The sequence below is a fragment of the Musa acuminata genome, chromosome BXJ1-11, assembly GCF_036884655.1.
Source record: "Musa acuminata AAA Group cultivar baxijiao chromosome BXJ1-11, Cavendish_Baxijiao_AAA, whole genome shotgun sequence".
Classification (NCBI taxonomy): Eukaryota; Viridiplantae; Streptophyta; class Magnoliopsida; order Zingiberales; family Musaceae; genus Musa; species Musa acuminata.
The window spans coordinates 27,511,063-27,523,238 of NC_088337.1; the positions used below are offsets into that span (position 1 = coordinate 27,511,063).

The 12,176-nt window shown below is 41.8% G+C and overlaps 2 protein-coding genes across 2 annotated transcripts; both read right to left on the minus strand.

The window, feature by feature from the left end:
- Positions 1-29: 29 nt before the first annotated feature.
- Positions 30-6,653, minus strand: LOC135597457 (protoheme IX farnesyltransferase, mitochondrial-like). The gene is made up of 8 exons (XM_065090421.1): positions 6,254-6,653; positions 5,079-5,208; positions 3,759-3,896; positions 3,514-3,647; positions 1,466-1,591; positions 1,270-1,373; positions 247-631; positions 30-114 (listed from the first exon to the last, which is right to left on the minus strand). The coding sequence occupies exons 1-8, from the start codon at positions 6,625-6,627 to the stop codon at positions 93-95; spliced, it is 1,413 nt and encodes a 470-aa protein (XP_064946493.1). The 5' UTR covers positions 6,628-6,653; the 3' UTR covers positions 30-92.
- A 476-nt stretch (positions 6,654-7,129) lies between these two features.
- On the minus strand, positions 7,130-9,617 carry LOC135596635 (protein NRT1/ PTR FAMILY 7.3-like). The gene is made up of 5 exons (XM_065088696.1): positions 9,522-9,617; positions 9,305-9,410; positions 8,900-9,117; positions 8,236-8,801; positions 7,130-8,135 (listed from the first exon to the last, which is right to left on the minus strand). The coding sequence occupies exons 1-5, from the start codon at positions 9,558-9,560 to the stop codon at positions 7,280-7,282; spliced, it is 1,785 nt and encodes a 594-aa protein (XP_064944768.1). The 5' UTR covers positions 9,561-9,617; the 3' UTR covers positions 7,130-7,279.
- Positions 9,618-12,176: the final 2,559 nt, after the last annotated feature.

Below are 12,176 nucleotides of genomic sequence, written 5' to 3' on the forward strand. Positions count from 1 at the left end.
GATTGCTGGTGATTTATCAACTGGAAGGATTTGTAGCGTCCATTAATATCTCCATTTCCGAAGGTTGGCAAAGCCAACTTTGTAAGGGCTTATTACATCCAATATGGAAGTAAGCTTTGCTCACAAGTGAAGAAAAAAAAAAGAAAAATATTACTTACTCCACCCAAAACACTATAAACAAATACAAATGCCAATTTTACAAACTCCAGAAGACTAAGTTTGGAAAGGGAGTAATATGGTACTCACGAGTCGGGGGAGACATACAATGGTACAGGTAAGAAGGGGAATGGAGCAACTGATGCATAGGCGATGGGTGGACGGGCTTGTGTGCAAGTCAGATCTTTCCTCTGCTTGTATTGCCCAGTGCTGCTGCTGTTTCCCTCATGCACTTCAACTTCAGATAGAAGAACGTTCATTGTGGTAGGTTCGGAGATCACATGCTCGTGTTGTTCATTAGGCTGCCTATGCAATAAGAGTCCAGACATAAAAACAGGCAAATATAATAGGCTTCCGTAAAACATCCTTCTGGCGTTCTTTGATGTTCGCTCACGAACGAATAATAGGGCTGAAATGCTGCTGAAAATTGTGAGTAGTGATGATTCAAGTGCAAACCACTTGGAAGTAAGACCCCCTGCAGAGAAAAGGAAACATATACCATTCTGTTATTTCATTCTCATGTATGCCTTTTTAAGAGGTGTACATGCATAACTGTTGCAAATTCATAGCCGGAGATAACTTGTCACCAATTTGAACTTTATGAAGAGCAAAAGCAGCATGGATTGAAAAGTGTGCATTGCCTTGGCTCTTCAACTAAGTGAAGAAAAAAGAAAAAGAAAAAGAAAACAAAGCAAATGAAATAAAAAAAAGTAAAAGTAAAACACAAAAAGAAAACGCAGGGACAATGCCTTATTTTTTATCCATTTATGCATACTGCTATAGAAACCAAGAAAACGAAAGCTTGTCTAAATTTAAAACTAGAAGCATTACGACAAAGAAACAAAAGCTACACAAGGTTGTAAATGTATCATAGCACTTTTTCTTTCATTGACGAGGAGGAAGGACAATGTCTATGTCATACAAGAGAAAGAAGAAAAAAATGTAACCACGAAATCCACACTTGAAAACTATAAAAGCATTCTTTTTAATATTTTGGTTAGTTCTATTATTCATACCTGATATTCCACTGATATATGAAAAGCATTATCGGAGATAAAGGTACTTTACATATGTCTCTGAATGGAGAATAATTCTAATGTGTTAGAAACTTACAATTATATGCCAATAGTCCCAGAGGAAGCAGATACAGGCAGTTCCTTAGGGACACTAAAGCAGTTCTTTGGCCAGAAGCATCAGCAAGAGAAAACATACGGAACCTGAATCAAGTAGGCAACAGTAGCAAATAAAAGACGGGTATGATTATGAATGCACTATGAATGTCTATTGTAGTTAATAAAGGAACACAAACCCTCCAGCAATGTAGTCATTGCGACACAAATAAGCAAGGGCCATAAAGTGCGGAATCTGCCAAAAATACAAAGCAGCTGGAAGAATCACTGATTTTAACGGTAGTTCACCAGATGATGCTGCCCACCTGCATTAAAGTTAAATGATGGTAAGCGGAAAATGAAGTGCATCAACCAAGCAGGGTGCTCAGTTTTAATTGCTAATGAGTATAATGCGACACAACAGGATCTGGTTGTTATAAACTAGAATGCCTTGTTATCCTATTTCATTTGGACAAAAGTGACTATGATAGGAACAAGCCACTCGAACACTGGCAAGAAACCATACATCTCCTTCCATCAAAATTCAATTCAGTAGTACGTTTCACAAAACTATATATTGCTACTATCCATTTCAAATTGCACAGAAGTGCCAGCCTACATGTGCAGCATGCGTGTGTGTCTATATATATATATATATATATATATATATATATATATATATATATATATATATATATATATATAGGTGAATAGATATATGTATACACACACACACACACACACATATAGAGAGAGAGAGAGGTAGGTAGGTAGGTGAATAGATTGATACAGATATATGTGTGTGGTTAGCATGGGATACACAATGATGTAAATGCATTGTACGCATAGGGCCTGAGTAGCACCTATGTGATCTTAGTATGTGTTCCTTGTGAATATATCCCTTACTGATCAAGGTGATATTTCAACCTATTAGACATAACAAATGAAAGAAGACCTTTCTCCAGTCCCCTGGAGGAGAAAAGACGAGCAATAATATTTGAGAGATAGCAAACTGGAATTTAGACACTTCGGCAATATAGCCTCCTCAACTTTTTCCCGCTCCTATCAGCTTTTCCTTCTCTAAGGTTCCAACTATTACTATCCTCTCCTTACCTTATTTTCCACTCCTCTGCTCCCGAACTATCAGCTTGCTTTTTCTTCCGTCACCAAAACTGTGATAGATCTTAGGAATGTCTTCAATAGTTTGCCATATTGTACTTCAACTGATGCACATAATAATCCAGAAATATCTACTCCTGATTTTTATAAAGAAATAATCTCCAATATTATTTGTCTCAACTTAATTCTAGTGTCCCAGTTTGTTGTAGGAACCCAAACCATAAATTTTCTTCTATATCAAAACAGTGCACCATAAACAACTTCTCCGCTATGCCACTGCTGCTTTTGCGTATAGAATCTCATGGTATGATAGACATAATCTACAATAATCAGTAATTCATGATTGCTAGATTATATTTTCCAACACAGCAAGCAAGAAACCTAAGATTATCAATAAAATACAAGCAAATTATCTCAATTTTTCAACTAATGCTCAGGAAGAATGCACAGTCCAAAATTTCAAAAGAATTAGTGATCTAATCCTCATGCTAGATCACAAGTTTCCTCTAGTATTGTCTCCATCACCAACTCACAAACAACCTTTTGCTTGAGCTTAGACTCATGTTCTCATATTTCAAGGAGTTCCAGGATTTCCGATCATGCTGTGTTCGGTTGACATGGTATCAACATGGTGGTTCATATTACGCCCATCACCCATGCATATGCCAACACATCTTTTTGCATATTTTTCAGTTGTGTCATCTGGCAAAGATTCTGGGCAAGCTGTGCTATCATCTGTGTAGGAAACTATTATGGGGCATGCTAAGGAAAATTAAAGCCTTGCTCAGATTAAATTCTCACTTCATCCATCTTGGAGAGAAAGAAGAGGGAACAACCAAATTGTGTGAATAAAAAAAATGAATAGTTAATGTAACCATAATAATCAAATAAGATTCTCTCAAACCTCTTAATTAGAATTTATTCTGAATATAAATCAGTTAACTGGTGATATACAAGTCCTACTTCAATTAAATCCTCTCATCTAACATATTGAAAAGAGAAGACCAGTAGAAAGAAAAACAAAGCCAACATTTGGATGTTTTATTTCTAATAATATGATAATTCAGCGTCTAGGGCACAACAACAGTGTCACAAATAATTGAATTAGATATACAGAAAGAGATGTTACCCAAGAAGTGGAGGAATGGCACCAACTACTGCACCAACCCATGTATTGACTGGGTGTATCTGTTTCAAGGGAGTATACACAAATGCATAAAGAACTAAATTACTAGCTGCAAGCCCTGCCGCCAGGTAATTAGCCTGCAAGAACCTTGTCAATGATGATTTTCAACCATCAGTCACAACCTCATTAATGCATAGGAAGCTTAAAAGCCTAAAACAATTATTTTAACCAGACTGATATTACAAAACCTTCCAAGCCAACAAAGTTGTGCCAGCAATCCCAACAGTAGATGCCCAGATGGCAGCATGAGGAACACTTAGACGTCCTGAAGGTAGTGGTCTTTGCCTTGTTCTTTTCATTTTAGCATCATTCTGAATCTCAAACACCTGTCATGTATCAAATTTGATTAGAACAAAAGAAGAGAAATCAGGATTCAGTATCTAGCTCAATTTCATATAAGATTTGTCAGTGTAACACATAAATACCTCAATTAAAGATTTAGAAAAAAAAATAAGAACATGCACTTCGATCTTGGAACAAAACTAAAAGAAAGAAACATAGTTGTATGTTTCCTTGCATTTAGAGTACCAGTCAAACCAACATAAACAAGAAAACCTAGTGGTTAAACTTAGATAAAGATGTCAGAAGCACTAACCAGTTATAATTAAAGTTTTGTTTTCCTGGATAAGTAAGATAACGCTACATATTGGATTTACAAACAACCTTTGTAATTCAATTAGAAAGCAAATTAATAAGTTATATACCATCAGTGATAAATCTACAAAATCAATTACTGCCTATGAGTTTAAGTAACAGTATCATTCCTAAGCTGGAGGTGCTTCATTAATTTGTAGTACAAATCTTATTAATTAACAAATATAAGGAACATCAGCAGAACCAATATGTTACAGAACTATCATCTTCAAATCATATACAATATATGATTAAAGATGTAATTCAGCAATAGATCTTGCATCTGGAATATTGCACCAATAGACTGTGATTACAACCAGAAAAGGTGCAGCAATATACAAATTCTTTCTTAACAATAGCATACAAATTTCAAATGGTCAAGCAAAGACAAACCACAGGTAGAGCCAGCCACCGGCTGAAACAGATGCACTATGATAATCCAGCACATATTATACCTATGATATACTCTAGCAAAAGTTCCAGTTTAAGGAATTTACTGGATGCTGACATTTGGTGATGGAAGTATAGGTAGATGTATTATTTATCTTTTTTTGCATATATCTCTTCAGAAGAAAGTTTCTGCTTTTACAGAGACGGTTCCAAGGGTTGGATGTTTTTTTTTCCTTTTCTTGTCATAAAATGAGTGCTTTCTGCAAAGACGCTTAAAACTACAACTACAAGAAAATGATAAATAGCCTCTTTTACAGAGTAATTATGACATGCCAGTGAAATAGGAAAATTGATTTGCAATCTTCAGCTACAGTTCATGCAATTGTTATAAGAAAAAAAGATGGACAAGAAACCTATATGGCATCATGAAAACAACAAAATATAGGATTTCAAATATAATATAACCAAAACAAGACTCAGGGCACCTGATTTAAAGAGTTTGCAGATGCTGCAACCATCATAGTGCCAGCACAAGTGCAAGAAAGCCCCGCAATATCTATAGCGCTGCCACTACCGAGAACAAAACCAGTTCCAGAAGTTGCAACTACAAGCATGCTGAAGAAAATGGATATGTTAGTCATCAAGAAACAGAAGACCAGATTAGTCAACAGTCCACCTTAGTGCAAAACAATAGTGGAATCCAACATGTTATTTATCATAAGACAAATACTCATATTGGGGAATTATATACCACAAGTGCACATGATACTCACATCCAGCCACATATCTCGAAAAGCCAGATGCAACAAGAACAATTAAGACTATGAATCTATAAAGCATGGATATGGATACAAAACACTCACATAACATGATATGGATACATTACACATAAAAACCTTAAAAGATTGGACAGAATACAACATAGATCCAATGATAAAAAAGAAATTAAACATAAAGTTTTAAACATAAATAAGCAAAAATTCCTCATAGACCATTAGACATGATAAATCCAACCCAATAATGAACTAGTCAAAACCACCTAATGACTATATAATCAATTGCTAAACCTAATAATTAACAAGCTATGTTAACGTAATATAGAAGCTTGAATTTTATTATGGGGATACATTATCCAACTACTGCAGAAGAACTAACCGATGATGTTTGATATTTGTTCCATCCTGGTTAAATGTTAATTAATAGATTCACAAATTGAACCTAGCACACCGATTGAGAAGTTCTCGCACAACTATTATCACATTCTAGCATTAACAAATTACAAAACAAAAATCATCAATAACCAAGGCTCCAACAACAAAAACGCTTCCAATGGATGACAAGATATAACCTTCTTATTCTCATATAAACAATCCCTTACTACTAAAAGATGATTCAATCCACTACCAGCAAGAAGAGAAATTTTCCTCTGGCTATGGTGAACAGAGCAACAGGGTAACAAGACTGTCAGACAACGATCACTCACGATATATATGACGCGTATTTTATGAAGTATCATATTCTATAGCAAGAAAATGGTATTTTATTAATGACGTCTCTCGGTTGAAGATTAATCGATTGTCGGTCTAATCGAACCTCCAAATCCTAAGTGAAAGACCGTATAATGAACCTGGAAAAGAAAAGCGAAGCAAAGCACTCTGACCTAAGACGAGCCTTCGAGAGCTCCCAGTAGCAGCGGCCGTAATGACGGATGGCCTCGGAGACATTCCTCGACATCTGAGAGACAAACGACGAGGCAGGCGCCAGAGATCCGAGCATCGCCGCCGCCTCAGCCGGAGACGAGGTGGAAAAGGCGGCGGAGGCCCTCTCGAGCCTCGGCGTCAACGGATCTACGGCCGAGTGGAGTCGCAGAGCAAAGAGAAGCGCCGCTCCGCTGCCGGCGAGACCATCGACGGAAGATGAGATCCGAGGAGACGAAAAGGAAACGGAGGAGAAATCAAGGGTAGGTTTAGTGCTTGCTCGGCCAGCGGAGACGAGGCCCCTCGTGGCGGCGGCGGCGGTGGTGACTCTCCACATGGCGGCGACGGTGCTGCCCCAAATGGCTTACCGAATCGGGTAATAAGGACCAAACGTTTGCAATTAGGCCCCTCTAATGCCTATATTTTGCATTTAGTCCACATTGGAACCGACCAGATTGGGGTTCATGTCGTCAGACCCGACCGGGTTCTTCTTCGAACCGGATTGGAAACGTAGTCAGTCGATGGACCATTTATATATATTACCGTAACTCGATTTTTCATTCAACCAAAATTCAAATAATTATTGAAATGACGAAGTTATTTCGGTAAGTTCATAATTTTCCGATCAGAACAAGAATTTATTTGATATGGATGAAAAGAAATACAAGTATTTATTACAAGCACATGCAATAATAGATTAAAGCTTCGGAAATCGGAGGAATCATCCCTCGTTAATGACCAGTGGCTTCGAGGGACCAACTTAAAACGATGCTAAGCTTCGTCTTTCAGTGGTCACCGTATATATTTTATTTTACTGTGAAAAAGATGATGATATTTGATTGGGGATTATTTATCATTTCATATTTATGTATCATGATACAAAAACTCATATGAGAGGAATATTAGTCTCTCTGCAAAACACGAACCTTATGCTCATACCCTAACGGCTCACTTTAGCTATTCTTATATATTAAATCCACTGGTGCTTATCAGACGTGGAAACCACTAGTACCCTTCTCACATCTCCCTTCCATCTTGATGCACTTGTAGGACATGGCACAAACCACGTACGCCACAAGGTCTGCGCAGCTTAAAGCTGCTAAGAGGAAGTAGAACCTGTCCAAGTGGCCATCATTTAGGTTCGCCGGAATCCACCCTGGCCGACCGCCCTTGCCTGTGATCTTCATCACGATGGTGACGATGAAGTCACTGAAGAAGTTTCCGAACGCGATGGAGGTCATGTAGAGCGCGCTCCCGAAGCTTTTGAGCCCATCCGGAGTCTGCCCATTGAAGAACTGCAGCTGACTCACGTACATGAACACCTCCGAGGCTCCTACCAGCACGTACTGAGGCACCTGCCACATGATGTGCAGCGAGCTGGCGGCGGTGCAACCCCTGCACCGCAGCTTCAGCCTGAAGTGCTCCACGACACCGGCTGAGACCATGGCCAGGGCCGCTATGATCAGCCCGATCCCCATCCTCTGGAGTTCCGTGAGCCCCGTCGTGTTCTTCCTGACCCTGCAGACGAGGGGTTGGAGGAGCCTCTTGTAGAAGAAGATGAAGGCGACGACGCTGAGGATGTCGAAGGCCGACATGATGGAAGGCGGAATGGTGACGCCTCCGACCGTCCTTCGCATTGCGGCGCCTTGTACGACGAAGAGGGAGGCCATCTGAGTGAAGACCACGGAATAGAGGATGGTGCAAAGCCATATGGGGAGCAACCTGAGCACGCACTTCACTTCTTCTACTTGTGTGATGGTGCAGAGACGCCAGAGTTTACGGTGGGTCGACTGAGCTTGGAAGGTAAAATCATCGGAGTCGACGACCGCAGCTCGGTCCAAGAACCTGCGCAATCAAACAGGAGTAAGGGAGAGATGTCTATCATCTGTTCTTTTGGGCTTTTCTCCCTCCTGATCGAAAAGAAAGACAGATAGTGCCTCCGTACCCCAAGCCCTCTGTGTGGAGGATCCTTCTGCGTCCACCAGCTACTTGGAGCTCCTTCCCGTCCTCCTCGTACAGGTCGGCGGCCCCCGGCGGCATCCCGACCCTCGATTTCCTCGACGCAGCGACGACCACCTGGCAGAATCTAGAGAGGGTGTTGCCACCTGGCTTGCGGTGGCGGTACGTAGGGGTCGCACCCACGAAGATGAGCAGTGCCACGAAAGCGGACACAGTGGAGGCCCAGAAGCCCCAGGCCCACATGCCACGGTCCTCGAAGTAGCTCAAGCAGGTGTTGGAGAAGAGGGAGCCCAGGTTGAGGGCAAGGTAGAAGTAGAGGAAGAAAGTGTCTTTGGAGTGGGCTTCCTTGGGGTCGTCCTCATCGAATTGGTCCGCCCCAAAGGAAGCAACGGTGGGCTGGTAGCCCCCGTTCCCCAGGGCAACCATGTAGATGACAAAGTAAAACAACCTGACTTCCAGATTGGTGTGCGAACCACAAGGAGTCCACTGATCACCACAACCCGAGGGCTTGATCAGGAACAGGTGCGAAGTCAGGGATAGCACCGTCAACCCCTGTAACAGAAGAGTGAGAAGGATTTCGAGGACAAGCACCCCCCTATCCCTGTGCTCTCTTTCTTTGACATGTCAAAGGGCTTACAGAAGTCACTTACGAATACGAACACGGCTTGGAAGACGACGCACGTCTTGTATCCTCCCCAGTAGGAATCACTGAGGAATGCACCAACGAGAGAGAAGATGTTGAGAGCCCCTGTCCATTTGCTGACGTTGTTGGCGGCAACCGCGTTGCTCTGCTGTAGCACTCTCGTGAGGAACAACACCAGGTTGACGTTCACCCCGAAGAAAGCTAGCGTTGCCAGGCCCTGATTCACTGCATTCCGGAACATACGGTGGCATCAGCCTTGGCGAACAAAGCGAGAGAACTTAAATCCAAGTGCACAGGAAGCAGAGTAGTAACAGTTGCAGGGGAAGAACACAATTTGCAGACACCTAACGGATATCGCTTTTTTGAATGTTGGTTGTAAGTTTGTGGTTTTAACAAGCGAGGAAAGGATTACCAAGCAGAAAATTTCCAGCCAGCCATCCGCCCGACCTCCCTTCTGCTGCATGCTGCCCTGTGAACTCCACCGAGCTCTCAAGTATGTCCTTGTCCTGTGCGTCTTCCTTTGATAGTATTTTCAGATCAATCATCGTCATAATTCGATGAGCGATGTGCCTTCTTAAAGATGGAGATGATAGTGATGTGTGCTAATGCTCATGAAAGAAGGTACTAACCATTTTAGACACCTTGAAGTCGGTCTGCAAATACACCATAGAGAGGCCAAAATGATACCGGAAGGTAGAAGCAGGAGCAGGAGAGTATGGTGAAAGAACAGCTGTAGGGAGAGAGGACGACACCAGCTATGCGTTTATATAGGCGATAAAAAGGAAAACGGACGGTCGTGATTGAGCCACCAGAATCATGGCATCAAAAGAATAGGGGGGAAATCCTCGGTGCAGAGCCTATTTGTGATGTGTATGGGAGTTGGATATGTGCAATGACCAAGGAAATAAAAGCAGTAATCCCAAGAGTGCTGAGAAATGTTGGCGTCAGAATCAAATGAAGAATATGTTCCCTTCGCTTCCGGAAATCCACTTCCTTCTGATAAAGCTAATATTCTGCGCCTGCTTTGCAGGTTATATGCGGGAATGCAGAGGTCGTTCCAGCAGACGTCTCAAGTTATAATGCCGAACCATCTAGTTAGGCCGGAGTAGTGTGAGAATTCTTCATTAGAAGAGCTAAGTTATGAGCAGAAAGCAGATCAAAAGGGATCACAGAACAACGGGAAGACAACCTGACAGAATAAACTCAGTGTCTGAATTAATAGTGGAACTTGGCATATTAATAGAAACCCAAGCTTTTATTCTTACGCACTGATAATTCATGGTGGCCTGCACACGAGATTTTGCTTCCTTTTGTCCTGCATCAGAATATTTAGAGCAGGATTGTTGCTCCAGTTCTCATTACAAGAAAAGCCAGTTCCAGAATTCCTTGCTGATCCTCAATAATTGTTGATCCCCTTCTATTCTTCGAATTATTGAATAAGCACCTGACTTTTTTGTGTTTCCTTGTAATGAGATGAGGCTCCTCCAATCAACAGGTTGGAGTGTATCCTTTGGCTCATTAAGAATTTTGTGTTGGAGTGTATGTTGTCAACCTAACAACAGGTTAAGAAAGAGTGTATGATTAGGCCACGAGTACTCGAAAGATATCGGTTGTGATCCAACATCTATTGGCTGTGTTCGACTGATGGCCAATATTGCTTCTGCTGCTCCTTTAAGTAAACCAGTTTCATGAGGATGCTGTCTCCTACTGTCTGCATCTGCATCTAGTCGCAGTGCAGTCCAGCTGACAGCATCATCTATGTAGAAAGAAACAAGAACTAACGTTCAATATCATGGTCAATATCTTTTCCTAGGAATGTGGCAATTCTTAGTGTAATCGACACTTATCATCCTAAGTCCAGAGTTTGCTCAGGTTGACCCAACCTAGCAATACAGCATTGAGATTTAGTGGTGAGTTGAACTGATAGATTATTGCGTCTGTGAGAGTAGGGGGGGAGGTGACCACCGAATGAGATGTCATATATGGTGGAGCAAACCAAGAAAAATGCAGGGGTTAGGTTGATCAAGCGTAGAAAAAGACCAGCAAATCAACAAATGGAGGTTGATTGCAGCAAGGTCATTGTCCATGCCCTGATATCATGCATTCATTCTGTCTCTTAGTCGTGCTTTCGTATGCTTGATATCTAGCTTTACGGATAAGAGAAGCACCTTACAGCCATGTTCTGAGATCTTAGGGGTTAAGTCCCGTAGCAAAATGGTCTGCCTGCAACAAACAAAGGTCCCATTCATTATGCGAGGACATTGTAACTCCATTCTGAGATGTACATTTCGGATAACTTATCATGGTTTTCTGATGGAGATAAGGGACTGTTTTGGATGATCAAACTAGGTCTCTAAGAAATGCTCCCATGGCCGTCATTAGCATGCAAGATGGAGGGAAGGCGAAGACGCGCATTGGTGCATTCTCCTAACCTACCGAAAGCCTGCTACATTGTTCCGAGCTCATAAGTGGAGAACACTATCAAAAATCTTTCAACCTGCTTATCAATCCTCAGCTCCCTTCGGACCACCACCATCTTCCTCGTTTACCGGGAGCCATCCTTATCATTCTGTCAGATGCCACCAAGGCGTTGCTGCATTCATCGGAGCCAGTGCAATGGTGTACAGAACAGGGCGAGTCCCTATAGCCTGCGCGAAACGAGGCGTACCTGTGAACGCAGGATGTGTTCCAGCTGGATTCTGGCTCAAATATGGTGGGTGATGCGATCTGTGTGTCGAGCGGATTGTGGATCACATCGTACTTGAGATCACATCCATGAGCTAATGATCATGTCCCAGGTGAACGTCCGGATCTCATTATTTCTCGGCCTTTGTCATCCCCGTTGCTGCTCCTGCTCCGTGGAAACTCGCACAGTATAAAGGACTCTGACCTGCCATGGAAAGATGGCACCGTGAGCCACATTTCCTCTCTCTTTTGATCGCGTCATTTAGCAGAAGAGACCTTTGCATGCAAGCGCTACGTACTTATCTTAGTCTTGATCAAAGAAAGCATAGGGCTTGGTTTCAACAATTGTTTTGTGCTGGTTGTACACATAGACCTAATTCTCAGCAGCTGATCTTTTGCGAATGCCTACTCATGCTCAATTTTTGGTTGCTGTCAAAATGCTCTCACCACTACCACCGATGACTTTTGAGGCCACAAACCTGAGGTGATGGACAGTCCTGATGATGGGACTTTGACCAACATGGAGATATCTCATTGTCGTCGATAGTTCCCAAGTGTCACATGATAGCGGGTGATGGACGGGGAAAGGTTTTGAGAAA